Source organism: Antechinus flavipes, chromosome 4 (genome assembly GCF_016432865.1).
Source record: "Antechinus flavipes isolate AdamAnt ecotype Samford, QLD, Australia chromosome 4, AdamAnt_v2, whole genome shotgun sequence".
In the NCBI taxonomy this organism is placed as follows: domain Eukaryota; kingdom Metazoa; phylum Chordata; class Mammalia; order Dasyuromorphia; family Dasyuridae; genus Antechinus; species Antechinus flavipes.
The window spans coordinates 28137128-28164072 of record NC_067401.1 but is presented as its reverse complement, the minus strand read 5'-3'; the positions used below and the strand labels follow the sequence as shown (position 1 = coordinate 28164072).

The 26945-nt window shown below is 49.1% G+C and overlaps 1 protein-coding gene across 3 annotated transcripts in view; it reads left to right on the top strand.

Moving 5' to 3' along the window:
• ABR (ABR activator of RhoGEF and GTPase) overlaps positions 1-26945 on the top strand; it is a 283141-nt gene that overhangs the window by 103994 nt on the left and 152202 nt on the right. For all 3 annotated transcript variants that reach the window (XM_051992220.1, XM_051992223.1, XM_051992221.1), the window contains exon 2: positions 23962-24146. In XM_051992220.1, coding sequence (XP_051848180.1) covers positions 23962-24146 — 185 coding nt within the window. The remainder of the gene's footprint in view (positions 1-23961; positions 24147-26945) is intronic.

The following is a 26945-nucleotide window of genomic DNA, read 5'->3' as shown; positions in this document are numbered from 1 at the left end:
AGTCGAAGCTTGGTCCTGTGGATGAGAAAAGGCAAAGGATCTATTAGGGGCTCTCCATGGCAGGCCTGGGATGAGAGCTGAGCTGAGGAGACTGTTTTTTTCTGGGTGCAAGTTTCTTCCTGTACTTTAGCAGAAGGGTCATGTTCTTTATGGCCAAAGGTCATCTCTGGGCAGCTGTGACTGGGTCAGGGTCATGTGGCTAAGGGACAGCCCCCCGCTTGGGAAAGTGCTGGGCAGCCAGCTACCACCTCAGCTCACGGAGAAGTGAGTGGTTTTGGAGGGTGCAGAGGGAGGAAGGAATCCCCTCCCTCCACTTGACTCCCAGGGTCTTGTGGATGGATTTCAGACTCTGCTCAGCCCCCCAGTGGCAACTTCACAACACACAGTAAGAGAGACGCAGGAGGGGGATGTGAAGCTGGAGGTTTCTGGAGAATGTCTGCCCGTTTCCTCCTTGGGGGCACTCTCCCTGCCTCCTTCCTCCCTGCCTCCTTCCTCCCTCCTTCCTCCCCAGAAGGAGTCTCGGCATTGCGTGATGCTGGAGGATTGCATCAGCCCTGGGTGGCAGGCTGGATGGAGCCTGTTGCTATGGTGACTGGCAGTCCTCTCACCAAAAGATGAGCCTAAGCAGCCCGTGTGGGCCTCTTGCTTTGGCGTGGCGGTGTCTGCAGACAGCAGAGGTGGGAGACGGCCCGTCCGGGAGGGGGGCACACCAGAGGGGAGGTGGTCCCCAGAGCCCTGAGCAGGGCCAGGCAGGGGGAGCTAGGAGCCGGGGCCCTGCACTGAGGGCACGAAGGGCCGGCTGCCTCCTGCCTCAGATACTCGCGTCCACGTGGTTCTGGTCTCGTTTGGGTCCTGGGTCTCGTTCGGGTTCTGGGTCTCATTGGGGTTCTGGGTCTCATTTCTTCCTCTGTAAAGGTCTGGGCTTGGGGACTTCTGAAACCCCTGGTGTACGCAGCAGGAGGATACTTGGATTTAAACCTTGGCCCTGCCCCTGAGGATCTGGGTGACCTCAGGGAAGCCACTTCCCTTCTGGGCTGTATCTGCAAAATAAGGGGAAGTGATCAAAGGTGTTTTAGAGGTCGCTTCCAGCTCTGAAGCAGGCTCTGAGTTAACCTAAGACTTCCACGGCCTCTGGGTGTCTGGGTGAGTGAGGCAGTGAGCTCTGGACAGGCCTGGGAAGGGCACCTGACCGAGGCGGGAGACTGGCAGGAGAGCGGATTTAGGAAGGAGTCGGGAACAATGCTCCCTCAGGGAGCAGACACAGAGTGAGCTTCTTGGCTCTCAGGCAGCAAACTAGAAAGAGTTCCAGTCTGGACTGGGAAAATCCGGGTCCAAATCCTGACTTTGCCTTCCAGCGCTTGTATGATCTTAGTTCTTCAGTCTCAATTTTCTTGTTTTTAAAATGAAGGGGATGGACTTGATGTTTCTTTTCGTCACTCCCACAGCGACCTCCCTATTTCAGGCCCTCGCCACTTTTCACCTGGACTGTCGCCATTAGCCTTTGGCCTCCTTTGCCTTTCTTTGCTTGATGTTCTCTAGTCCCTACTCTGTACCAACACCAAAGCCATTAGTTCCCCAAAGTCCCGATTTGACCTTGTCGCTGCTCTCAATAAACTTCACTGGCTCCCTATTGCCTCAAGAGGGACTCTAAAATCCTCTGTTTGGCGCTTAAAACCTCAGTTTACTTTTTTAGCTGTATTATGAATTATTTCCCTTTGCAAACTGGAGGATCTGGATGTCCTGGTCTTTTTACAGTTGTCTCAAATATGGCAGTCCATCTCCTGTGACAATCTTGGCCTCCCCGCCGCCCCATGCTCTCCTTTCTCAAATCTCTAAGTTGCTTCAAGGGCCACCTCCAGCAGGAAGTCTGCCCTGATTCCCCCAAGTGCTACTGTCTCCCTTTAAATATTGTACATACATGTAAATAATATACACATACAGATAGACACACGTGTCTCTATATGTGTGTATAGATACATATGTTAAAGTGTGTATGTATATATATATTCTATCAGAGGAAACTCTCTTTCTCTCTCTTCCTACATACATACATCCCCTCCCCCCCCCACAGGATGCTACTTTGTGTCCCCAGTATTTGGCGCATGTAACTGGTTAATGATGGTGGTCCTAAAGTCTCTTAAAATCCCAAGTTCTTATAGTTTGTATCTGGGAAACTGATACAAACTATAAGAACTTGGGATTTTAAGAGCCCATCTCACCAGGGCTTGAAAGGGAGGGGAAAGAACTTGGCAAACCTTTGGCTGCTCTCCAAATGCGCTTTCCGCTGGGGGTGCTGGTCTGTGCCCTGTCTGCCGGGGAGGTACCAGACAAATGTAGGTGGCAAACATGCCAACCTTGAAGAGAGCTGAGCTCGAAGCCCTTCCTCGTAACCCAGCAGAAGTGCTGCCAGTAAGTGTTGGGACACAGAAAGGTGGTCCCTGCGTGGGGCCAGGGGAGGTCTCCACAGCTCTAGAGTCTTAGGGACTCGGAGACGTTGGGGATGTCACTGCTCCGCCGAGTCTGAGTAAAATGAAGGGATTTGGGGCTGGGCTACCTTGTGCCAAGTCTGTGCAAAATGAATCCAAGGTCATGGCTCCTGCTGTGGTCCTCCCCACCTGTGGGCGCTTAATTGACTTGAATAGGAGAGGGAGGGGATTGGTTGGTCCGTTTTGGGTCATGTGGCAGTGAGTGAAGAAGCATCAGTCTAGGAGGAGGGAAAAGGAAGAATGAGAAGCTTCTGAAGCCAGAAGAGGTGCAACTTCCTGGACAGAAGAGACCCCAAGCAATGGCCAGGGCTAGGGCCCCAGACTCAGGCGGAGACCCTCGGGGGCTCACCCGCTGAGAGGAATGATTCCCCTCTTGGGAGAGCTGGGATGTGCTAGTTCAAGAGAAATGTGGAACGGCACGTCTGCCAGCCAGAAAAGGCTCCTAGCAGCTACCGCAAGGACTGCTGAAATCAGAAGAGGGCTGGGACCTCCGGGAGGAGCTGGGAAACCGAGTCCTAACCCCCAAGAGCTCCAGGAGAGGCTCGGGTGGCATGAATTCCTTCTCTGCCAGAAAAACATAGGTATTAACAAAGGGATCGGAACCACAGGAGGGGTTGGAGAAGAGAGAAAGAACAGGAGAGGAGCACAGGCTGTGTGGGAAAGAGATGTTGGGAGAGGGAGCAGTCTTTGTTCCGTGGCCCTGGAGCACGTGAAAGCCTGGATTTCTTTGCACACAAGTGTTAGCATGTGCCTGGTACCGATGGCAGAGTAAGCAGCCCTAGTCTCCCTGTTGGGATGTCCTTTTCGTCTCAGTGGCCCACTCTCTCTATTAGAGAAGGCTGCTGTTGGCCCCCCAGAGCCAGGCAGCTCTCCTTGGGCCAGTGTTCCATCCCCGAGGAGCCTTGAATGCCTTCCCCAGATGGAGCCCTCATCCTGGTGTAGGTAGAAGGCTCAGGATCAATGGGAAAGGGATGATGGGAAGGTGGGGCGCAATAATGAGCCATGACCGTGGTACCTGGGCACTTTCCCGGTGTCCGATAACCTGGCTCTGCCTGTAACACTCAGCTGCTTCTGGCCCTGGAAATAGGCCTTTCCCTGGGAAAAAGGCCTTTGGGGCAGGGAGAGGCAGAGAAATGCCCAGAGGCCCCGGAGGAAGCTCCCACCTGGTGTTTAAATCTCCATGTTAATGTGCTCTAAGAGACAAGTATTGGATATGACCTGATACATCCAGAACTTCCCATCCATCCCCTTCTCCCTCCCCTTGTAGGTACCTAAGCAGAGAGCTGGGGGGCTGGGGGGAAGGGGACATGAGCACACACACACACACACACACACACACACACACGCCTGCGCTGTACATTTCCAGGACATTTCCAAGGAGCTCTCTTGGGAAAAGAGTGTGCTGCTAATTGACCGGTGCGCTCATTCTCAATCCTTCTCTCTCTCTCTCTCTCTCTCTCTCTCTCTCTCTCTCTCTCTCTCTCTCTCTCTCTCTCTCTCTCTTTCACACACACACTCTCGCTTTCAGTTTGAATGTAAGAACCCCACAAGGCCCTAGAGCTCGGTCCTGGCTGCCCCTCTCCAGAACTGGGGCTGCAGCTGGCCTGGGCCGCCCCCCTCCCCATCCCGAGCAGCCCCTTTCCGGCCCCGGGACCCCTCGTCCCCACACAAGCTCGAGGAATGCGGCCCCGCGGTGGGAGGTGAAGCTGGCAGGCCCCGCTGCCTGCTGGGAGGATGGAGCTGCTGCTGGCTGGGGGTGAGTGCTCAGGGAGCGAAGTGATGGAGGGAGGGGGGGGACGCAGGCTCCCTGCCCTGCTGGCTGTGCTTGGTGGGATTTTCTAGCCCCTGGCAGGCAGAGGAATTAAGATGGAGGCTTACTCCGCCCCTACCCCCTTTTTTCCCTGTAGCTCTTCATGGATGTCAGAGGTGTTGGGAAGCCAGTTTGGATGCACCCACTGCTGCCTTCTTGTGGGAAAGGAGGGAATGAGAATTAGTCTTGGGAAAAGATCAGCCAAACGCCAAGCATCTCTTAAATCACCAGACGAGGAGAAGCGGGAGAGGCTGCAGGGCTGGACTGGGAGTTGGGAAAACCCGAGTTAAAATCCGGCCTCGGACACTTAACCCCCTGCCTCAGTTTCCACATGAGACCACATCTCTAAAGTGCTGTATAAATACTACTGGGTGTCCAGCACCACAATGGTCGGGGGATGCAGAGGCAAAAAAGAAGCAGTCCTGAGAGTCACAGCTTTGGTGCTGGAAGAGACCGCGTTTGTTACTGTTCAATCATTTCAATCATATCCGACGCTCCGTGACCCCGAACGAGGTTTTCTCTGCGGGTAAATGAGATGATTTGCTGGTTTTTTTATCCATCTCATTTCACAGATGAGGAAACTGAGGCAAACAGGGTTAACTGACTTGTCCAGGATCACATAGCTTGGGTCTGAGGCTGCATTTGAACTCAGGTCTTCTTGACTCTAGGCCCAGTGTTCTCCCCACTGAGCCACCTCGCTGCCCAGGAAGGAACCTTTGAGACCATCTAGTCCAACAAATAAGGAAGATGAGGTTTCCCAAAGCTCAAGTGACTAGCTCCAGGGGTCAAGGTGGGATTTGAATCTAGATCCTTCGGCTCCAGGGACGATGTTCTCTCCACTGTATTAGACAGTCCCTGCCCTCAGAGGGCTCACATCCTACTCATAACTCCCCCTCCCCCAGTCGGGATGGATTTGTCCCTTGCCTGGAGGTTTGGCTGAAAAGGTTTCACAAATGAGATATCTTTTTTCCCTCAGGGTTGTGTTTTCAAAGACCCTCTGAGGATCCTCTGACCTTCCCTGGGCAGGGTGTTCCCATGGCTGTGCTCTGGGCCCCGTGCAGATCCTCCCCCCTGCACTGACCACCCCCCATTCCTATTGCTCTGAGGTTTCACCACAGCCCTGTTCTCGGTGCCCTGGAGCACCCTCTCTAGGTACAAGTCTGGGGGTGAGAGGTGGGTGATGGAGGCCTGGTCTTGGAGTCACTGAGGGATGGAGCTCATGTATGGGGAGGGAGGGAGCAGCCCCTTCATGGACCCTCTCCTTAGTGAAAGCTAAGCTGTCTTCTCTTTGGACCCAGGTTCCATTCTAGGACCCCATAAGCAGATTGTGTATTCCTGACTCTCTTGGCCCCAGAGAGGCACTTGGGGTCTCTCACTCCTTGGAAAGGACCTCGGGCAGGGGACCTCGGGTCAGGAAAGTCTGTGGTTCGTTCCAAGCCAATGGGGAACTTGTGGCTTTTAAAATCTGAGTCTGGGATTGGCCGTATTCTTTTCTGAATCATCAGTGACCTCACTATGGAGGTTAATCAGAGGCTAATCTCTGGTGGGGATATAGCCATCTGCAATGTCTGCTGGGATGGGGACAGAGCAGGTGAGGCTGTCCAAAGGATTGTGGAAATTATCCATCATTTCCTCTGGGGCCCCGGAAATACGGAGTGTGTAGCTGAGGCACAGAGATAGGGAGAGACATCAGAGTCAGAGAAGAGAAGGACAGAAAGAAGAGGAAGAGAAGGAGAATCAGAGGGAGAGGGGAGAAAAAGAGAGAGAGGGAGGGATGAGGGGAATGAAAGGCAGCAAAGAGCTGGTCTGGGGCCCCCAGAAATATGGAGTTAAGAGTATTGTGTATCTGAGACACAGAGATATGGAGAGACAACAGAGATGGAGAAGAGAAGGACAGAAAGAAGAGGAAGAGAAGGAGAATCAGAGGCAGAGCGGAGAAAAAAAGAGAGGGAGAGATAAGGGGAATGGAAGGCAGCAAAGAACTGGTCTGCCCCGGGCTTTCCACCAGGGTTGTCCCCTGGCCTTGCCCTTCCCCAGAAGAAAGGTGGAATTGGCATTTATGTGTCGGGGTGAATGGGGGTGTCACTTTGTCTCTGGATAGTTCTGAGAGGTTGGGAGATACCCCAAGTGGAGCTGCGGGAGTGGAGAGGGAGCCAGCATCCTGTAGGAACTGTTTAGTGTCTGGTTCAATAGAGTAATTACCTTTAACGATAGAGATGGCCTCTTCAGAGCAAGGCCGGAGCCCGGGAGCCAAGCGCCTGGGGAGAAGGCCTGGCCCCCCGGGCTCCTTGGCAGCTGGGCACTGGCTTGGAGTTCCTTTCCTGTTTTGTTTTTTGTGGAGGTTTTTTGGCTGACTTTGGGTCCGGGGGGAGGGGACCCATGGGAATGAAAACACTCAGACCCTCTTTTACTGTGAGCAGGAAAGAGGTTAAAGGCTTGAGAATTACAGTAGTTGTTCTGGCATTTGACCCACTGTCTATTGTGGGGGAACTTCTCCTGACTTTAATTATAAAGTGGGATCATTGTGTCTCTCCCCACCCTCCATCCCCCTCCATTCCACAGAGTCAAGGCATTTTCTTAAGGGGAAACGAGCCTGTAGCTGGGAGACCGCTGAGTGCTCTGGGGAGGTCCACCCCAGGTGGAAAACTAGAAGGGCCAGTTTTAGGACTCGAGGCCCTGGGTCCGGGGGGTGATCTACTCTCAATTTAGGCTTCTGGAAGCGACATCTTTGCTTTTCCTGCTTCCTTTATCATCATTTATTGCTCAGTGAGCATCTCCGCCATAAACCAGAAGGTAAAAGACATAAAAAGATTTAAAATCAACCCTGTGTTCTTTGTGGTCAGTCTCTAGAGAGGCAGGAGTGTGGTGGGTGAGTGCTGAATCCGGAGTGCTTAGAGAATCGTATTTCTAGGGCGGGAAGGGGTCTTAGAAGGCATCCAGACCAACACCTTCCTCCAGCTGTCAAAGCAATTCAGTAAACAGAGAGGTGAAGTAATGTGCCCGAGATCAAACAGCCAGCAGGTCGCAGAGTGGGCAATTGGATGTAAATCCTCCCACTCCCAAACTAGTATCCCCTTTAATCCCCCATCCAAACACACGTTACCTGTATGATCCAGGGCAGACCGCTCGTGGACCTCAGCTAGCAACAGCCATAAAGCTCCTCTCCCGGGCTTCTCGTGAGATAAGTGTTTTATCCACCTGCAAATGTGGTGGGTGATTATTAGTTCTCATCATGGCTCAGGGCGGAAGTGGGTTCAAAGCTGCTAATGAAGTTGAGGTTTTGGATTTCTCTGTGGTTTTCCTCTGCCTGGGTGACCCTTCTCCCCTGTGACTGTCTGGGATGGAGGATCATCTGGGAAGACGATGCCCGTCGAATGTTAGGGGATTGGCAGCTGGCCACGGAGTGTTTCCTGAGCATTCTCTGTGCGGTAATGGCTGTTCTCAATACTAGGGATTAATGTGAGTCGTGATCGTGGTCAGCCCTTGGGGGTAGTTCTCAAAGGCTGGTGGATGCTGGCATTTCTCAGCCACATCTGGCTCTTCGTGACCCTGTTTTGCATTGGCTTGGCAGGGGCACTGGAGCGGTTTGCCTTCTCCGGCTCATCGTACAGACAAGGGGATTTGCATGATTACTCCAAGTAGTAGGAGAGGTGGGGTTCGAACACTTCCTGGAGCCCATGGAGCCCTGAGATGAAGTGACTTGCTAAAAATCACATGAGAATCAAATTACAGAGTCAAAGACTTAAAACTCTGAATCCAGCATTCTTCCCATGACAAATCGGAGTGATCATTGGAGAATGGGCATACAGATGTACAACAAAGAGCCCCAAAATAGTGTAGGAAAAATGGCAGCCCATGCCCTGGTGGAAAGAAAATGGGACAGGGAATGAATTAAGAAGCTCAAATTTCTAGCCCTGGCTGTCTCCTAACTTGCCATGTGGCCTTTAAGAAAGTCCCTTTCTAGGGCCTCACTTTCCACCTGTGTGAAATGAGGGAGTTGAATTGGACACAAGTACCCATAATGCTTTGGTTCTAAGATTTGTGACCATAGAGACGGGTACAGATTGAGAGCATTTGGGTTGTCATGGGGAAAAAAATACAGCTTTTCGAGTCAGCAGCCGTAGATTAGAATTCCAGTACATCAACCATATGCTCAGGCAAATTATCTTCCATCTTGAGCCTTCGGCTTCCTCATCTGTCAAATGAGACGGTTGGACTAAGTCATTTCTAATGTCTATACATTCAGTTCATTCATTAAACCAGAATTTATTGGAAGTCTATCATGTGCAAGGCATGGAATCTGACCTCTGGGAGCTTACATTCTACGGGGTCGGAGTGGGAGACGCATTCATACAGCTTATATGTGTATAGATAAAAGATGTGTACGTCTTATACAGCTTAGATACGTGGTAGCCTTTAATTTGAGGAGGGGGCGAGTTCTCAGGGAAGGGGAGGTGGCCCCTGACAAGCCTTGAAGGAAGCTGGAGAGTTCTGTGCGGTGGCAGTAGGGAGGGAGGCCGTTTCACGTCTGTTCAAAGGGAAGGCGAGGGAGCGTCCTGTTATGTTGTAAGAAACAGAGTAAGCGTTTGGCGTCCCGAACTCCCTCTGATCTGCCGGGAAGCTGGGCAGAACGCTCTGCCCTTTCGCTCTCATTATTTCACCCGTCGAAGGAGAATGGAAATACCAAGAGGAGAAGTTTCTTAGAAGAGAGATGTCTTGGCCCCTCTGGGTGAAAGGGAAGAGGCAGGAGGTCCCTGGTAGGGAAAGAGCTGGATCCATCCGCAAGCTCCTCAGGCTGGCTGCAGCCCCCTCCCCTGCTCCCCACCCCCAGCCCAGCCCCTTGTTTATTTCCTGCTGTAGTGGGTGCCCGGGCGCTAGCCTCAGGGGGCTTCTTCTTTGCCAGGCTGGTGATGGAGCCTGCCAGCCTCCAGGAGGCTTTTCCAGCCCCCACTCCCACCCCTCCCCTCCTGCTCGTTGGGGTGGCCAACTCACCCCCTTTGTTCTCTCCTTTCAGGCCTCTGCTTCCCTCCACCACCAGGCAAGTTGGTGATATGATCGGTTTCCATGGCAACCAGATAGAATGTGCCCTCACGCTCTCCCTTCAAACCCCACCCCCAAACATACACACACACACACACACACACACACACACACGGAGCTGTGCGCAGTTAGCCTGTTCTTGCAAATGGAAGCGGGGTGCAGATCAGCTGCTTTATCTCCAGGAATTAGCATTGTCCCTCCCCGTCCCATCCTTCACTCCTCAGGCTGACCCTCCCTCTGAGAAGGTGATCAGCAAGGGGAGGAAAGACTGAGCCGGGGACCGAAGAGTGAGAGCTCTGCCCCCTCCGTCTTCTGAGGGGTCCAGAGCCCAACCTTGGCAGCTCCGGGCAGTCCCCAAACCAGGCCCTCGAGGAGCCTCCTCCTTCCTTCCTGCTCCTCCACATCTGTGGCGTTGTGGGGAGAGCCCGAGCTCTGTCTGGAGCCAGCATTGGGTGCCCGTGCTGGTTCTGCTGCTGGTCATCTTGAGCAAGTCATTGTGCGGTGCACAGGGTCTCATGTTCCCCCTCTGCAGGGAGCTCATCGTCAGGCTTTTCGGAAGCCTGCCTTAGTGGCTGAGAACTGGGGAGACAGGGAACAATTAGGACATTCCCGCTATGTCTGTGTGTATGTGTGTGTCCAGTGTGCACATATGAATTTTCTGTGTATATTCTCTTTTCTGTGTATATATATATATATATGTATATATATATATATATATATATATATATATATTCCCTCTCTATGTTCTCTGAATATTCCCCTTATGTTCTCCATATATACTCTCTCTAGATATATAGTCTTTCTCCTACATATATCTATATATGTACATATTTTCTACATTCTCTCATTGTACCTATATTTATATCTGCATTCTCTCTATATATTCTTTCTCTCTGTGTGTGTATATATTTATATTTCTCATCCGCCTTATAATCTGTGTCTGTATATCTCATATGTATATATTTGTATTTTTTCTCTATATACACATGGGTATATTTTTCTCTCTCTATATATACACTTCATTCTCTCTATATTTTTTCTTTCTCTATATTCTGTATAGATATATATTCTCTATGTATATGTATAGTTCTCTGCATTACATATATATAGTGTGAATATCTGTGTATACCTATATATGTGTGTGTGCTTATACCACATGTACATGTGCATACATGTACCTATAGATGTGCATATATACCTGTATGCATGTATATATGTAACATGCGGAGGGTGGATCTAGAGTTGCATGCACGTACACGTGTGTGCATGTGTACATGTATGATTGCCACATGGGCGCACATGTGTGTGTATGTGGCCGAGACTTGTCCCGTCTGCGGTCCCCTGCCGCTCCCAGGATGCTCCCCCACCCCAGCCGTCCTTCCAGCTCTTGTTTCTCATCTCCTCGAAGCCTGCTCCAATTACTCCCTCCCACACGAAGCCCTCCTCCCTCTCTGAAATCCTCCAGTGCCTGCAGTCAGGGCCACACAGCAAAGCACTTAATTGTTCTATAATTGTTTGCCATGTTTTATTTCCTCAAATAGACCATGGGTTCTGTGAGCACAGGGACATTTGCTTTGTCTCCCAAGGGAGCTGGCGTGATCCCGGGCAACGAGATGTTCCTCTTAACTAGGGGACTTGCTAGGGGATAGATAATACACTCAGGTGTTGGTGTCGGTAAATGGGGTCTGCTGGCTGCCCCCCGACCACCGTGACCCAGGAGGGACTCCTTTATAGCTTTCCCCATGGGGCTCCTACTGCCCCTTCCTCTCTTCTGCAGAACCAGTTCCTCCTGACATTGTGGCACCAGATTCAAGTGGAAGGGACGTTTAGGATTGCCTCCTGCTAGGGAGGAGGAGGAGCTGAACCTGCAGAGGCTAGGGGAGTTACCCACAGTCACAAAGGTAACAAGTAGCAGCAGCAGGATTTGAACCCATAACCAACATCCTTCCTATTGGGCTCAATTTGTCTTTTTCTATCCCCAGCAGAGCTCACAAGATTGTGACTTAGGGGCTATTTCTGTATTTGATTAAGCGGCCTTCCCTACCCCCCCCCCCATGGGTCCCCTCCATTGTCAATTCCAATTCCAACCCAAAGGAGAGCACTTCTTAGTTTGATCACATGTCAACACGTACACACCCATCCTTCCCACGTGGAAGAATGACAGTAGAAATAACAGTGCCATCAAAATAAAAGCTCTTTCCTCTTCAGACTGGGTAAGACCATAGATAGCTCAACCTGGAGGGGACCTGAGAGTTCTACTCTAGCTCCCTCATTTTACAGATAAGGACTCTGAAGCCCAGAGGGATTTCCCAGCATCAATCATCAAGTGTCTGGGCAGGATTTGAACTCGGGTCCTTTGAATTCAGATCCAGTATTGCAAATGCCTTTTCTTCCATGGAGCCTGACTTGATCATCCCATCAAGTAGTAGAGATCCCTCTCCCCCAAAGAACTTCACTTTGGCCTTTTAGTTTCATCTCTCTCCTGCATTTATCCTATGTTCCATGACATTGGTAGTTTTGCCCCATCCCCTCGTAAAGTGTGGTCACATGAGATTGGGGACTATCTCACCTAAGCTTTGTATCTCCCCCATGTCTAGATCTCCACGTAGTAGTCATTTAATTATTTAACTTGACTAACAACAAAGAAAATAACCTCCTTTAGTTCTTGGATGTTCAAGTAGAACATTTTCAATCAATTATTAAAGGGATGACATGATGAATTTGCAGCAAAGGAAGCAGTGATCAGGAAGAGCCAGCCCTATCATGTCACACTAACCTCATTCCCTCCTTTGACAGGGGGTTAGAGCTATCAAGGGAATGGTGTAATTGGAATTAACCTAGATTTTTAGCAGAAGCTTTGATACAAGTTTCTCTTTCTTATCCTCCTCGAAAAAGATTTGTGTTCTGTTGTGGTTTGGTTAGATGCATTTGGAATTGGTTGAATGGCTTCACCAATTATCGATCCTGGGCACGTAGGTGCAGTAGGAGCACCGGGTCTGGAGTCAGAAAGACCTGAGTTCAAATGCAGCCCAGACATTTGTGATTCTCAGTAAGTCTTTTCACTCTGTTTGCCTCAGTTTCTTCCTCTGTAAGATGAACTGGAGAAAGAAATCGCAATTCAATCCAGTATCTTTGCCAAAAGAAAATCTCAACTGGGATCACGAGGCGTCAAATACAGTTGAAATGGCTAAATGGCAGTTATCGATTCCCTGTTATTTTGGAAGGCGCTCTCCAGTGGATCTGTTCTGGGGCCCGCGAAGTTGGACATTTTTAACGGTAACTTGGATACAGGCGTAGATGGCACAGGAATCATGTCGGCAGATGGCACGAGGAGGGAGAGATAGCTAACGTCGGATGACAGAACCAGGCTCTGATATTGATGGGCAAATGTTAAAAGTCTTAACATATGAGTTCAGAAAATGAGCTTCACACGTGCAAGATGGGGGACACGTGACTGGACAGGATGATTTGCAAAAGAGCTGGGAGATGTTACCAAGAAGCAAGATTAAGAAGGAAAGACTTCCCAACAAGTTGAGGTTTTTGACAAGGGAAGGGGCTGGCTTGGGGGTAGAGGATGTAGTAGGTGGTTCCCCCTCCTTACCAGAGAGCACAAAAATGTGTGGTGATTTTTTTTGTAGAAGTGAATGGTTGTTTTAGTCCCGGGCCCTGCGGAGTGTTTTTCTAGTCTGGATTAAAGGGATGGAAGGTATAGCAGTGATGTCTGGAGGCGGGGAGGATGGTGTGCCTCTAAAGCCCACAGGTGGGCCCCGAACAAGCCGTTCAAAGCAGTTTTCCAGTGATTTCCCAATGGGGGCTAGAAATAAATCAGAATGTTCTCCCTTCCCTTTGTGTCAGCATTGGGGGGCTCTGAGAAGGGAACACTACCCGCCATGTTGGACTTGGCTGATGTGTGTCGTTGGGCTTTGCTGAATCATTTTTCTTTCTCTTTATTTGAGTCAGAGCTTCCTAACTTGTGTGTGTGTGTGTCTGTGTGTGTGTGTGTGTGTGTGTGTGTGTGTGTGTGTGTGTGTTATGGTCCCTTCCATTGGCTCTGTGGGGAAGCATGGCTCTAAATGGTAAAGAAAAATACACAGAATTAGAGAAAACTGGTTATCAAAACAGATTAATTGTCCTTCCTTCTGGAGGAGGTCCGTGACATCGGGGAGGGATGCCCTGACATGCAAGTGAGGGAGGACTGCACAAGGTCACCGGCCTCCCTTTCCCCTCCAAGCCATCTGGGTCCAGTGACCAGATACAGATCAGGACGACTGGAGGTGACCCTCGACTCACCGGGAGACCCTGGCCTTTTTAAGGTCTTTAAACAGATCTTAGTTTGACTGAGACAAGGTGCGATTAGTGATTAAGGCTAGGGAAGAAGTGAGGTAGAGGGTGATCTCTTTGACCTAATTTAAAAAAATCCAATCTGGGAAGAAAGACCCTGAGGATTTCTGGCCAAAAGAACAAAAAAATTTGTTTACTCTGAATCTTCAGAGCTCAAACTATGCCCCAAGTGAGGGCTAGGAAACCCTTGTGTAAGTGCAATTGGGAAAGAACCCCAAAGTATTAGTCTTGGGAGTATAGTAATATCTGAGTTTGACACTCATTAGTTGTGTGGCCCTAGACAGCTCCCAGCCTCAGTTTTTCTCATCTGTAAAATGGGTATAGTCATAACACCTATTTTTCTGAGGATTAACAGCAATAGCATATATAAAGTGGGAAGGGGGAGGGGGGGATTCAACTTTAATGGGACAACCATAATAAGATTAGCTTACATTTGAGATCAGGGACAGTCTTTTGCCATTCTTTATATCCCTAACCCTTAGTAGACACTTTGCATATGTTATCTCATTTGAGTCTCTCAATGGTATTAGTATCTGCCTTTTATAGATGAGGAGACTGAGGCTGATAGAGAAAGTGTCTCTAAGTGTCTAAGGTCCGATTCGAACTCAGGTTTTCAGAATTCTAAATCCAGTTCTCCATACACTCTGCCACCTAGTGACCATTAAGTGTAAGGATCAAGGGGAAAAGGACCAAAGACAAAAAATACTAACAAACTACTTTCTAAGGAAATAGGAAAAGGGCCCATATAACATTTATATATAACATATAACATTTATAACAATATAAATAATTCATCATACATAGTAGAGTGTGAGAGCCAGCGCTTGGAGGCGTGGTTGTCCAGGAAGGATTCGTGGAAGATCACAAAGGGATTGCGGGGGTGGAACCTGAGCAGAAGGGATTTCACAGGGTAATGGGGAGGGCAGGACTTTTGTGATTTCACCATGGGCCCACAGAAGGCACACCCAAAAGTCAGAAGCAGGTGCTGGCCCCTTTTGGCTGGAAGGCAGAAAAGTGGGCTGGAGCCAGATTCTGGAGACTAGGGGGGTGTTTATTTTGGTTTGTTTTGAATCTCCTATGATTTTGGCAGCCAGGAGAAGGCCCAATTGGTTAGGAAAGTCTAGCGACAGTTAGAAAACTATCAAAAGTCCAGGCAATAGAGGACGAAGGCTTGAAATGGGCTGGGGGGACAAATGGGGTGCGTATTTGTGGAGGTAGAATTGGCAGGACTTGCCTCTGCTTTGGTGGGGGAAGTGAGGAAGAGCAGCGTCAGATATGATCTTGAGCTTTTGTGTGGGTGACGTGACATTGGGAGCGGGTACCATCGTCAAAAATAAGGAAAGTGTTGGGAAGGACACGCCGGTTTGGGGGTGTTGATTTCAAGCTCCTCTATGACATCCAGGTGGACATGTCCATCTGACAGCTGGAGAGACAGTTGGCTCTTTGGGAGAGATTGGGGTCTCCAGGCTGCCCCAGGGATTTCTGCCTGATTTTTCTTCCAGTTTTAAATCTACAAATTGTTCTTTTTCCCCCTTTTTCTTTTTCTTATCTTTTTATTAGGATTGTCTCTCTAAGTGGGGGAGGGAAAGAGTGGGAAATGAAGGTGATGCAAAATGAAGAGATAACAGACATTTTAAAAACAAAATTGAATTTTAAAAAAGTTTAAGGCCATGAGTTTTTTATGTGGCTAGTTTTCCCACTTCAATCTCTTCTTGGACTGGGAGATCTGGGGAAAGGCTTTGCTCTGCTAGCAAAGGAAGATGAGGACTTAACAGATGATCACCCTGTGTGTTGTTACCTGAGCGACTTTGAGTGGGGGCCCTAGCAGCTGTGAGGAGACAAGGAAGTGCCCTGGGGGAGGAACAGTTACACACCTGGCTGAAAACAAAATGGCAAGGTGAGACCAGAACAAGTGAGGGGCATTTAGAGTCAATTCTGGAGAATGTCACAGTATACCTTTGTCATTATTCCATCTAGTATTATTTGACCTGGTTTCCACTCACTATTTCCTGGCCCTTATTAACTAGATTTTAGAGACCCTAGATTTATAGCTGGAAAAAAGCTTAGAGACCATTGTTAAAAGGAAAATTCTTTGTTCTGTCTTTCTTTCACCCTGAATAACAAGACAAAACTCAGGAAAAAGAGGATTAAATGAGTTTATTAAAAATATGTCCAAGTTGCCATATATTGAATGGTTGATTACTGGAGATCAGCAAGTGATTTAGGGTGGAGCCAGTTTTTTATTGATAACTTTCAGAATGTGATAAAGATAATTGCGATTGGTCCATATTAGTGAAAGGAATGGGCCATTGCATCTTTGCATCTCCCAGATTGCTGGTAGGCAGGTGAGGGCTAACTGGCAGGTAATACGAAGACTTGAGTGTTGTCTCCCCCAAGAATGAAGTACAAGTCAGTCTCTGTCTGTCTGTCTGTGTGTGTGTGTGTGTGTGTGTGTGTGTCTGTCTCTCTCTTTCTCTCTCTCTGTCTCTTTCTCTCTCTCTCTCTTTCTTTCTTTTTCTTTCTCTCTCTCTCTCTTTCTCTTTCTCTTCCCTCCTTCTCTCTCTCTCCCTCCCTCCCTCTCCCTCTCTCTCTTTGTGCATTCACACACACATGTATGTATATATACATATATACACATACACATATGTATGTGTACGTATGTATGTGTGTGTGTGTATATTGTTCACCCAGTCAATATAACTTTCAGTAGCATCTCAGTCATTTCCTTTTATTTTAAAGGTGAGGCTTAGAGACATTATTTATCCAAGACTACAGAGGTAATAAGTGAAAATGGTAAGATTTGAATCCAGGTCTTCTGACCCTTAATCCAAGCTCTGTCTAACTTTAGCTTCCCCTAGTGATTAGCTTTGGATCACTCAACTAATATTTACTAAGCACCTTCTATGTTTGAGGCCTTGTGCCAGAGGCTGGAAGAAGAGGGGTCCCTAAACTGGACCTTAGACACTGAAGGTATACTGGGAACCTTGAGAGGAGAGGGCTTGAATGGCAGTCGGTACTGAGTGATGGAGGACCAGACTTGGAATCAGGAAAATCTCAGTTCAAACCGAATGCTGGGATTCAAGGTTTCATGAGGCAATGATCATTGAGACTTTAACCCTTTCCAGAGTTCTATGAGTAGGAAGTGCTGGCTTTGGGGGTCACTTTCTTAGGGTTTTTCTCTTCTCTCAGTATGTGCAGCTTGTCCTCCTGTCATTACAGCTCAGCAGAGGGAGACCTTCCCTTTGGCCTTCCATGCTTTGGAGGATGGTGGCCATCTCCTTGTTGGGGACAGAGCCATACAATTTCTGTAGCCATTTTTGGAGACCTGAAAACTAGCTTTACTCTCCTAATTCATTCATTCAAAGTCAAGAACATCTACCTAGAAGTTCCTGAATGAACACAGAAAGGTTTCCTGCCGGGAGCACCTGAAGGATCTGCATCTGGCGGGATGCCAGGGATGATCTGGCTGGAAGAGAGCCAAAATAGGCTCCCAATGTACAGTCCAGATGAGGATACAGAGCAAAAAGCCCCCATGCTCTTTCCAACTCCTTTCCTTGAGGGCAGGGACTTCATTTTGGCCAGTGTTTGTATCCTCAGCACGTAATACAGTGCTAAGCTCTGAGTAAGAACTTAATAGACCTTTCCTAGGCAGCTGACCAGCTAACTGGAATCAGACAGTTGAGGGACAAAGGTGACTTTTCCACACTCCAAATCCAAAGTTCTTCCCGCTGTACCGCCTGTAACAAATGGCATTTTTATGGCTTTATGATCTGCACAGCTATTTGCATATATTATCTCACAGTCTCATATGCTTATATCAGTTTCCCAGTGCCTGGTAAACAGTAAGCACTTAATAAGTGCTTCATCTATCTTGTCTTATTTGACCTTTACAACAACCCATTTTACAGATGAGAAAATTAAGATTCAAAGATTTCTGAATTAGATCTGTGAGGTTAGTGAGACTTCTGATGAAGAAACTCTCTCTAACCAATGCAGATTGGCAACTGATTAGCAATTTTTTTCCTTTTCAATGATATTTTATTTTTCCAAATACATGTAAAGATAATTTTCAACATTTGTTTTTGTAAGACTTTGTGTTCCAATTTTTTTCTCCCTCCTTCCCTCTTCCCCAAGATAGCAAGCAATCTGATGTTAGCAATTTTTTGAGGAGTCACTGTGTGATTGGAGGGAGTAGGGGGACGTCACCTGGAGCACTGAGCTATAAGATGATTTGCGGAGGACCACCCAGCTAATATGTCTCAAAGTCAGGATTTGGTTGAGGCAATTTATCACTTGTTTCCGATAACCCATGGACTTCCTGATCAGCAACCCCAGTTCCTAAAAGAAAGGAGAGGTCTGATAACTCTTATATAGCCATGAGTTGGACAGAGAAAGGGCAGTGACTCAGGAGATGCTCCTGTCAAAAAACAGGACAAACAATTGAGTGGAAGGAGGAGCCAACCACAGACAGTCCATGTGACGAATTGGGAGAGTCAAGAGTCTCTTCCCCGGGCAGCCCCTCCTGCTGTTACCATCTCTTGCTATTCCTAGGAAGAAATCTCCCATACTGCTCTGGTGAGCAGAGCCTTTGTCACTGAGGGCTAATAACTTAGTCACCCAGAATCTTGGTAAAAGACTCATTTTCCCCCAATAGGCACAATTTGTCCCTAAGAACTGAGTCTATTTTCTCCTAATTATCTTCTACTTCCCCTGAGCTGCCCACTCAGAGACGGGGCCTGGTGCGTTGATATTGTGGATTTTTTTCATCAGAAGGGGACACCCACAGGTTGTCTTGGTATGGCAAAAATGGCCATTTGTTCAGCCACAGAAGAAGGATGGAGACTGAGACTCTGTATTATAACTCCACAGCCCCCAGACTTCGCCCATAAGCCCCAGCCAGGCAAGCTGAGATGCTAGCATAGGGCAGGGAAATAGGAATCAAGTGCCCCTGCCAGGGAGGTTTCTGAGGCTCAACTCCTTATAGAACAAGCTCCATATAGAATATGGTGGAGGAGGAGGAGGAGGAAGAAAACTCCTGTCCATAATCAGTCCTATTTAATTAAAATACACACACACACACACACACACACACACACACACACACACACACACGTGTGTGTGCATATGCATGAGTGCATGTGTATATGTGTATATATACACACATATTTGTATGTTTTGTGTACATGTACACACACCTACATATATACACAAACACATTTGTTTTTAAGTGAATAAAGACTTGTTCTTGGAGTCTCAGAGCAGGGTTCAGAGGCTCTGTGACCCTGAGTAAATTATTTAGTGTCTCGGTGCCCCAGGATCTCTCCAAGATTACTGGCTGCAGAGAAGGTACTGATCTATTTGGGGCAAGGAGTTTTTCACCTGGGAATTTCCCATACAATTACATCTCAGGGCCAATCTCCATCCCACCCTTTTCTTTTTATCTCGACACCATCCCTTATAATAAAGACGGGGATCAAAAAAAAGAAGTGCCTTTCCCTCTTTATTTTAGAAGCCTAAGGAGGAAAAGTGACTAACTTAAGATCACATAGGTAGGAAGCACTAGAGACTGGATTTGAGTCCTCTGAATCAAAAAGAAAAAAGACAACAGAAAAGAAAAGAACAGAGCAATTCAGCTAAAAAATCGCCACCAAGGCCAGAGTCTGACAACGTATGCGACCTAGAACAGGCCTTGTCCCCCACCTGTACAGTGAAAGAAAGGGCAAGAACGTGCAAAATTCTCCACACCAAACTTGGTCATGAGAATTCTGCAGCCCTCATTTTCATGCTTTTGTTGTTCTTTCTCTTTCTATTTCTGTAGTCTTTGTGTATGTTGTTTTCCTGGTTCTCAGCACGCCTTTGTAAAGTGCCCACCACATACGAGGGCCTGTGCTAAACTGGGGATAAAAAGACAAAAAGGAAAAAAATGGTTTCTGCCTTCAGAAAGTTCACATTCTGCTGGGGGATGGAACGGGAACCTAGATTGGTGTTTATGGGATGGGGGTAACAACGGGAGGGAGAGAATATAGACAAGTGGAAGGAGGGGGAATAGAAATAGCCTCAGAGGTCTTTGTTCTACAGAGAGAGAAACTGAGTCTCAGATAGATTAAAGAGACTTTCCAGGCAAGATTTGAACTGTTGATGGTTTGGTTCCATAGTTCCATAGTTATCCATCATCTTCACTCTGCACTGAGCTGAGCTTTGATGGAAAACAGAGATTCTTGTAGGTAGGGATGAAGAGAGAGAATGTGAGTGCATTCTTGCCACTGCTCACCCCCTCCCTCCCATTCCTTGAGTCTCCCCATCTGGTGAACAAAGGGCCAATATGACCCTTCAACAGTTGCTCCACATGAAGACCCTCTTCTATGAGGAAGCCTTTTTTCCATTTTTCCCTGAGATGATGCTGAATTTTGATTTCATCCAGCTAGACTATCCATCACTGATCCTGTGAAACTCTGCCTTTAGTGAACAGGAAATGGTTGAGAATCCTGTTTCCTTCAGACATTTAAATAAATGTTTGATGATTGAATGAGTGAATGATGAGTGAAAACTTTTCCATGACTGAGCTTTCCTCTCTCTTTCCTGGCTTGGCTATAATTACTCTTCGATTCATCCTTTCCAGGTCTTTCCCCTCCCTGGGCTCTGCCGGGAAGAAGCAAGGTCCAATACAATGTAGTTTGTGCCTGTGTGTTTGCTTTATTCCCGTCTCCATCTTGCTTGTAACAGGATGAGATACTTCTGGAGTTTGGGGAGAAAGGGGAGTGATGAGAAAAGATCGCTGCTTGTGTGCCCTGAGAAGACCAAGTTTATTTTTTTTCTTCTGAAATCCCACCAAGTGGGTTTGTCTTTGTCACCCAAAAAACACGATTGATTCAAAGCAGTGAGAAGACCAAGTTTAATCGGCTTCAGTGTTCAGGAAGTGGAGGCTCTTGGCTAGGGAAGACAGTAGCACCCTGGCTGCTTCATGATATCTGCTACCTTGTCTGATATATAATCTGCCATGGAAATCCACTGGGCTCAGAGACCTCACCCTACTTGGGACAGCTCAGTCTTGGCTGTTGAGCCCCCACCTACTCTTCAGACCTGAGAGTTCCCTAGAACTCAAGACTCCTTCTTTCAAACAAACTCTAGAGTTTCTTATAGTCTTAGCAGAATCAGTCATAGAAAACCTATGGGCTTATGAACAAAAATGGAAGCATTTATTGAGCACTCATTCCATGTTAAACTCTGGGGTGCAAATAGAAAAGCAAGACAACCACTGCTTTCAGGGAGCTCGTGTGCCTTTTCAGGGGAGATAACACAGGTAGGGAAGTTTCAGGTAGAGAGTGAATTGCACTCTGGAGTCCTCAGGGATATAGTATGGTAGGGATCCTCACCATCATCACTAAGAAGGAGAATGGGATTCTGGGATGGGGATGGAGAGGTCATTGTCAGGAAGAGAAAATTGGCAGAAGGGTTGGTTGTGGAGTTCTAGGGGAGGGGCAGAGAGACCTTGTTTAGCATCAGCTTCACTTAAAGCTACTCCCAGATGGGTTCTGCAATTAATTAATTGCCATAGAGACCATGTAGTTCAACAGACACATTTTACAAAATGAGACTGGAGCTAAGAGAGCTTCAGTGATTAGCTCCAAGGTCACACGGGTAGTGAGCAGCCCCTGAGCCCAGATTCTCAAATTCCAAATCCAGCAACTCCAAATCCAGCAGAGAATCTAGAAACAAGCATTTATTAAGCACCTACTGTGTTCCAGATACTATACTAGGTACTGGGAAAACAAAAACAAAAATAGCTGCTACCCTTCGGGAGATTATATTCTATTAGGGGAAATAAGCCCATATGCTTGTAAGTACAAAGCCAGTGCAGAGGTAATGGCAGGGAGAGGGATCAGGGAAGGTCTCCTGCTGAAGGAGATGGTACTTGAGTTGAATTTTGAAGGAAACCTTGGATGGACTCCGGAGTCCATCTGGTAGACAATCTTTGAGCCGGGGAGGAAGAGAGTCTGATTGTATGATCTCACAGCTCAGCCTCTTGGTCCAGGCTTGGTCCATTGCTACTGTCTCGCTTGGGCTTCCCCTCTCTGGGGAATGAGATTTCCAAGTGATTCTGCAGGCCACAAACACAGTTGATCTGCCTGCCGAGGGCAGGGACCCTGTGGCCCCTGTGATGGCTCCATGCACAGACCGCTCAGGCCTGCCTCCCTCCCACACGCTCCGGGCCGAGGCCTCTGTAATAACCAGTAACAGCATGGAGAGAAGCCGGGAGAACACAGACACCCTGACAGCTTAATGGGGACATTCAGAGTTGAGGAGGGAGACTTGGAGCAGGTGCAGCTGCCGGAGAAGCAGGGAGTCAGCGGGAACAGCCTGGAGGTCTCTCGGAGCTGCTCAACAAGTACTGGGGGACGTCAGCGAGTAGGGACGACCAGGCGCAGGCTGTCAGCAAGCAGTTATTAAGGGCCTGAGTGCCAGGCACCCGGGCCAAGTGTGGGGCTGCAAAGAGGCAGAGGCCCTGTGCCCGGAAGGAGTTTCCATGGGGGGGTGAAAGGAGCTCATGGAGGATGTGAAACGTGGGGTGAGCGTTGATTCCTTAGTCTGTTGGGATGGTTCGTGCAGGGGGAAGGAAGCATGTGTGTGTGTCTGTTATCAAGTCAAGGAAATCTGGGTTTGGCTGCCTGAAGTTGATGAGCCCAACTGACTCGAGCCCCCTGGAAAAATACAGAAAAGATTGTGCCATGGGAAAAGCCTTGAATTTAGAGTCAGAAGTCCTGCCTTCCTCTTCTTAGCTGGTTAACCTAATAGGGAGGCTTGGTCTCTCTCAGCCTCATTTTTTCTGAGAAATGAGGCTTTTTGAGAAGTCTCTCGTTCATAGGTTCCTTCTGTCAGTGAGAGATGCAACGAGTCCCTTCCCTGGATTCGAACATCCTGTTTTCTTCCCCTCACCCACTCCCATGCTATCTCAGTCCTGAACATCCCTGTGGAGTTGCCAAGACATCTGGGTAACGTCTTCCATGTTATCTCAGTGTGAGGAAGCGATTCTCTGGAAAGTGGCAAAATTTCCACCACTTGGGCTGACCCGCCCGGCGGGGCGCGGGACACTTGGCTTCTGGCCTTCAGTTGTTGGTGGGGTAGGGGGGGTGTCGTCCCAGACTGGGCATGGTCCCAAATCACCAGGCGTTCCGAGAGCAGGACACGTTGTTAACCCCCTGAGCAGTGCTCCAGTGCCCGTGAAAAGAAGCCAAGTTTGAATCATAGTCACACCCTCCTAGCAGCTGGGGGCATCCCAATGGGAGCACACTCTAGGTTATCCTGGGTTCCAGGTAGCCCCTGGAGGCAGTGGTCTTGTGGGGGAGGCTGGCAGCTGGCTTGCTCTTTGTAAGCAAAGGAGGTAGGGCAGTTCTAGAGCTCATCCTTGGGGGTCCCCAGGGGAAAAGAGCCATTAACTCTTTCAGCACCAAGCTCTTGGACAGTTCCCATGGCTACTGGCTAATTCTGTTCTATGGTTTAAAAGTCTGAGTGGGGCTGGCAGCCACAATGAGGGGTTAATTGTAACACAGAGGCTCCCTTGCCCCCCCCCTCCTCCTCCTCCTGCTTTTTCTCTAAAAGAAGCTTATGGTGAAATTATAGAACCAGATCTGGCTTTTGAGGACCCTGCCATTAAACAGTGGCCCAGCTTGGCCACAGAACCGCCTCCTCATCCCCACCCAGGAAGGAGCCCCCTGGCAGTGGATCCGGGGGCACCCTCTTTCATAGGGAAAGGTTTGGAGGAATCAGAAGGGCCGATTTAGGGATGGTTCTGCCTCTCTCCCTTCCACCCGGTCTCCCTTGTGGCCCCCACGGGGGACTGGCACCAATAGGGGAGGGGTTCAGGAAGTGACATCGCTCAGCCTGCCCCCGCCTCCTTATTCCCTATAAAAAGCAGAATGGTGACTCAGAGAAGAGAGTTGGAAGCTTCCTGCCTCCTGCTCCTGCTGTTAATTTTTAGACTTGGAATTAGGCAGGAGGCAAAGGAAACGGCAGCTTGGAATAAGCGTCTGACATGTTATTAAACGGGCGGCTCTGACAATGCTCCTGCCGCCTGATTCTGAGCAGCCTCTGAGTGTGTGCCTTCTGGGACTCTGGAGTCCGGTTTGAGAGAGGGCTCCCTCACAACTCAGCCCTAGCCAAGGGGGCTGGTGAATGGTGTGGAGCAAGCCATGGCGGCGGGGGGCCGGCGGCGGCGCCCACTGCGCTACCCCTCACTGGCAGCCCTGGTAGAAGATTCTCAGTGGCCTTTCTTGTTCCTTGTCACAGACTTCAGCTACGGGGCTGACGACTACGACGGGGAAGGGAATGAGGAGCAGAAGGTGCCACCCGAGGGCTCGGAGACCATGCCGTACATCGACGAGTCGCCCACCATGTCCCCTCAGCTCAGCGCCCGAAGCCAGGGAGGTGGGGATGGCATCCTGCCCACCCCCCCGGAAGGTTTGGGACCTGCGGTAGGTGTCTGTTCCTTTTTTCTTCTGCCTTGGGGGTGCATGGCTCTCAAAGACTGGGAATCGTCAGAGATGTTTTGGGGAGAGGGTGAGGATGGAGGGATGCTGAAATATACGTTCTGAGCCCACAGTTCTGGCTGCCATTAATAGTCATCTGGCAATTTTCAGTTGTTACATGTACTTTGACTAGTTTGTGTTTATAAGATCCTAGGATGCCATCTTCCTTGAGATAATTCCCTTTCCCTCTGCCTAGCTGCTTCTTTCTCTCTTCCTTTTGCTCACTGTTGAAATCTTCCCGTCTAGCCTGTCTGCTTCTCTTTCCCCTGTGCTCTGTCCCTCCACCCCATCACCTCCTCCTTTTTAACTTAATCTGATTAACTTGTCTCGTGGTTGCCCCATCTTCCCTTTTTCCCATTCCCTCTCACTCCCTTTCTGAAAAGGAAGAGAAAAGCTCAGGAGGAAATGTCATGCTGGAATTTAGACTGACCTTCCCGGCCTCTTGGCCAGCACCCCCTTCTCTTGGGGTGTGTTTGGGAGTGGGTGGTGTGAGAGACAGACAGACCGAGACGGATGTGGGAAGGGACCGGAGGCAACCTTAGACTTTCCGTCCTTGGAGTTGAACAGATGCATCCCCCTTGGTTCGTGGCTGTTGGAGATTGGTGCCTTTTGGTCAGGGGCTCCTCTGGGGGGATTTATGTTGGCTCTTCTTCTTTCACTGTAATGTAGGAGTTCTTGATTGGGGGTCCCAGAATGGTTGGGACCTTTGGTAGGTGGTCTCCTCAGTATGCTTTCTGCCTCAGGGAAAGGGCTTTGTGAGTCTTAAAGGGCTAGGAATTGTCAGGGATAGATTTCAGGAGTCTTGGATGGGAAAAAGATTTGTTTTTACGAACGTAACTAAAATTTAGCAATTCCTTCTATTATGCATTTTTAAAAGCAGTCTTATTCTGAGAAAGGATCTCTGGGGTTCAGCCAGCTGCCCATGACACAAAAAAAGGTTCAGTCCTTCTGCCCTATTGGGGCTGCCTCGGGATAAGCCCTCGGAACACTGGGAGATGCCCCCTTGCTTGTTCTCCAGATGCTCTCCTGTCGGCGTGCTTGGCTCCAACCTGTTCGATCTTTTCATTTTAAAAAGGAGCTGGAAAGACTCTTCCTGTGGTGGGCTCACAAGAGCCCCTGGTGGCAAGGGGATGGTGGGAAAGATCCCTTCCCATCGCTGCTGGGCCTCTCCCTTCCCCTCCTTGGAGTTCGCGCCCCCTCTTCACACGCCCCCTTCGTGGAGGTTGGCTGTTATAGCCTTTGGCAGCAGCGGCCTTGACAACAGGCTTTTCCACTTGGGGAAGCCACCACGTTGTCATAGCAACTGAGACCCAATGCAGACAGCCACAGAAATGGCACCGAGAGCCTGCCAGGCGTGATGGGAGTTGGGGGGGTTGTGGAGATTGCAGATGGGGGTTCATGCCGACAACCAGTATTGGAGGGGTTACCTTTCGATGGAGTGGGGGAGACGGTGCTTGGGGTACAGGAGTCTGTTATTAGTCACAGTTGGGTAGGAATGAGCAGAGATGGCAATGGGGGGAGAGAGAAGGCTGGTTTCTCTGGCCTGAAGCCACGCCAGGCAGGACTCCCTCATGCGCAGCAAGTGCCTTTTCAGGTTACCTTTATTTCCCAGCCCGTCCCGGAGCAGCTATACCCACAGAGTGCCAGAGAGGAAAGGATTCTTAGAGACTATTGAGTTAGTTGGTGAACAGTTATCAAGGAGCCCCCGTGGGCCAGGCCAGGGCCCAGATAGTCACACAGAGAGTGCACGGCCTGGGGAGGCTCCAGGAATGGGCCAGACATTAGTGGTTTGGTCTATGGGCACTGGGCCATCAAGGGGGACAATCAGAATGCTGGGCGGAGGGGCCGGGGCTAGCATGGCGTTCCACACATAATGGGAGCCTGGCAAATGTGTGCTGGATTAAGTTAGCATCACGGGGTCATCACTATTTCTAGAAGGAAACTTGGGAGTCCTCAGACCTAGAACCCTCATTCACAGTGGAATAAACTGAGGCTCGGAACGGGAAAGCAAATGGCTGCGGTGGAATTTGAACCCAACTCTTCCCGATTCTAAGACACGTGCCCTCTTCTAAACCAATACAACCAATATTTATTTAGAGTCTGCTTTGTGCCATGGGCAGTGATAAAGCACAGTGGATAGTGCAGGGCCTGGAGTCGGGAGGAATCATCTTTGGGATTCAAGTCTGGCCTCAGACAAAGCTTCTAGCTGAGTGACCCTGGGCAAGTCACTTAATCCTGTTCGTCTCCCCTTTTGTCAAATGAGAAAGAAATGGCAAACCACTGCAGTCTTTTTGCCAAGAAAACTTCAAATGGGATCACAGTCAGACAGGCCTGAAAAATGACTCAACAACGCCACGTGCCATGTAAAAATTTGGAGGTAGCCCTGGAGGAGACAACAGACCGAGAGAGGAGAGAGAGAGGAAAGACATACACAGAAAGAGAGAGAAGAAGAAAGACACAGAGAAGGAGACAGGGGGGAGTGAGAAAGAGAAAGAGGGAGGAGGGAGGAAGAGAAGGGGAGAGAAAGAGAGAGTGAATGGGAGGGAGAGAAGGGGGTAGGGAAAGAAAGAGGGAGAGAGAAGGAGAGAGGAAGGGAGAGAAAAGGAGAGGAGGGAAGAGAGAGAAGGGGAGAAGGGAAGGAGGGGGAAAGAAGGAGAGAGGGAGGAAGAGAATGGGAGAGGGGAAAAGAGAGGGAGAGAAGGAGAAAGGGAGGGAGAGAAGGAGAGAGGAAGGGAGAGAAAAGGA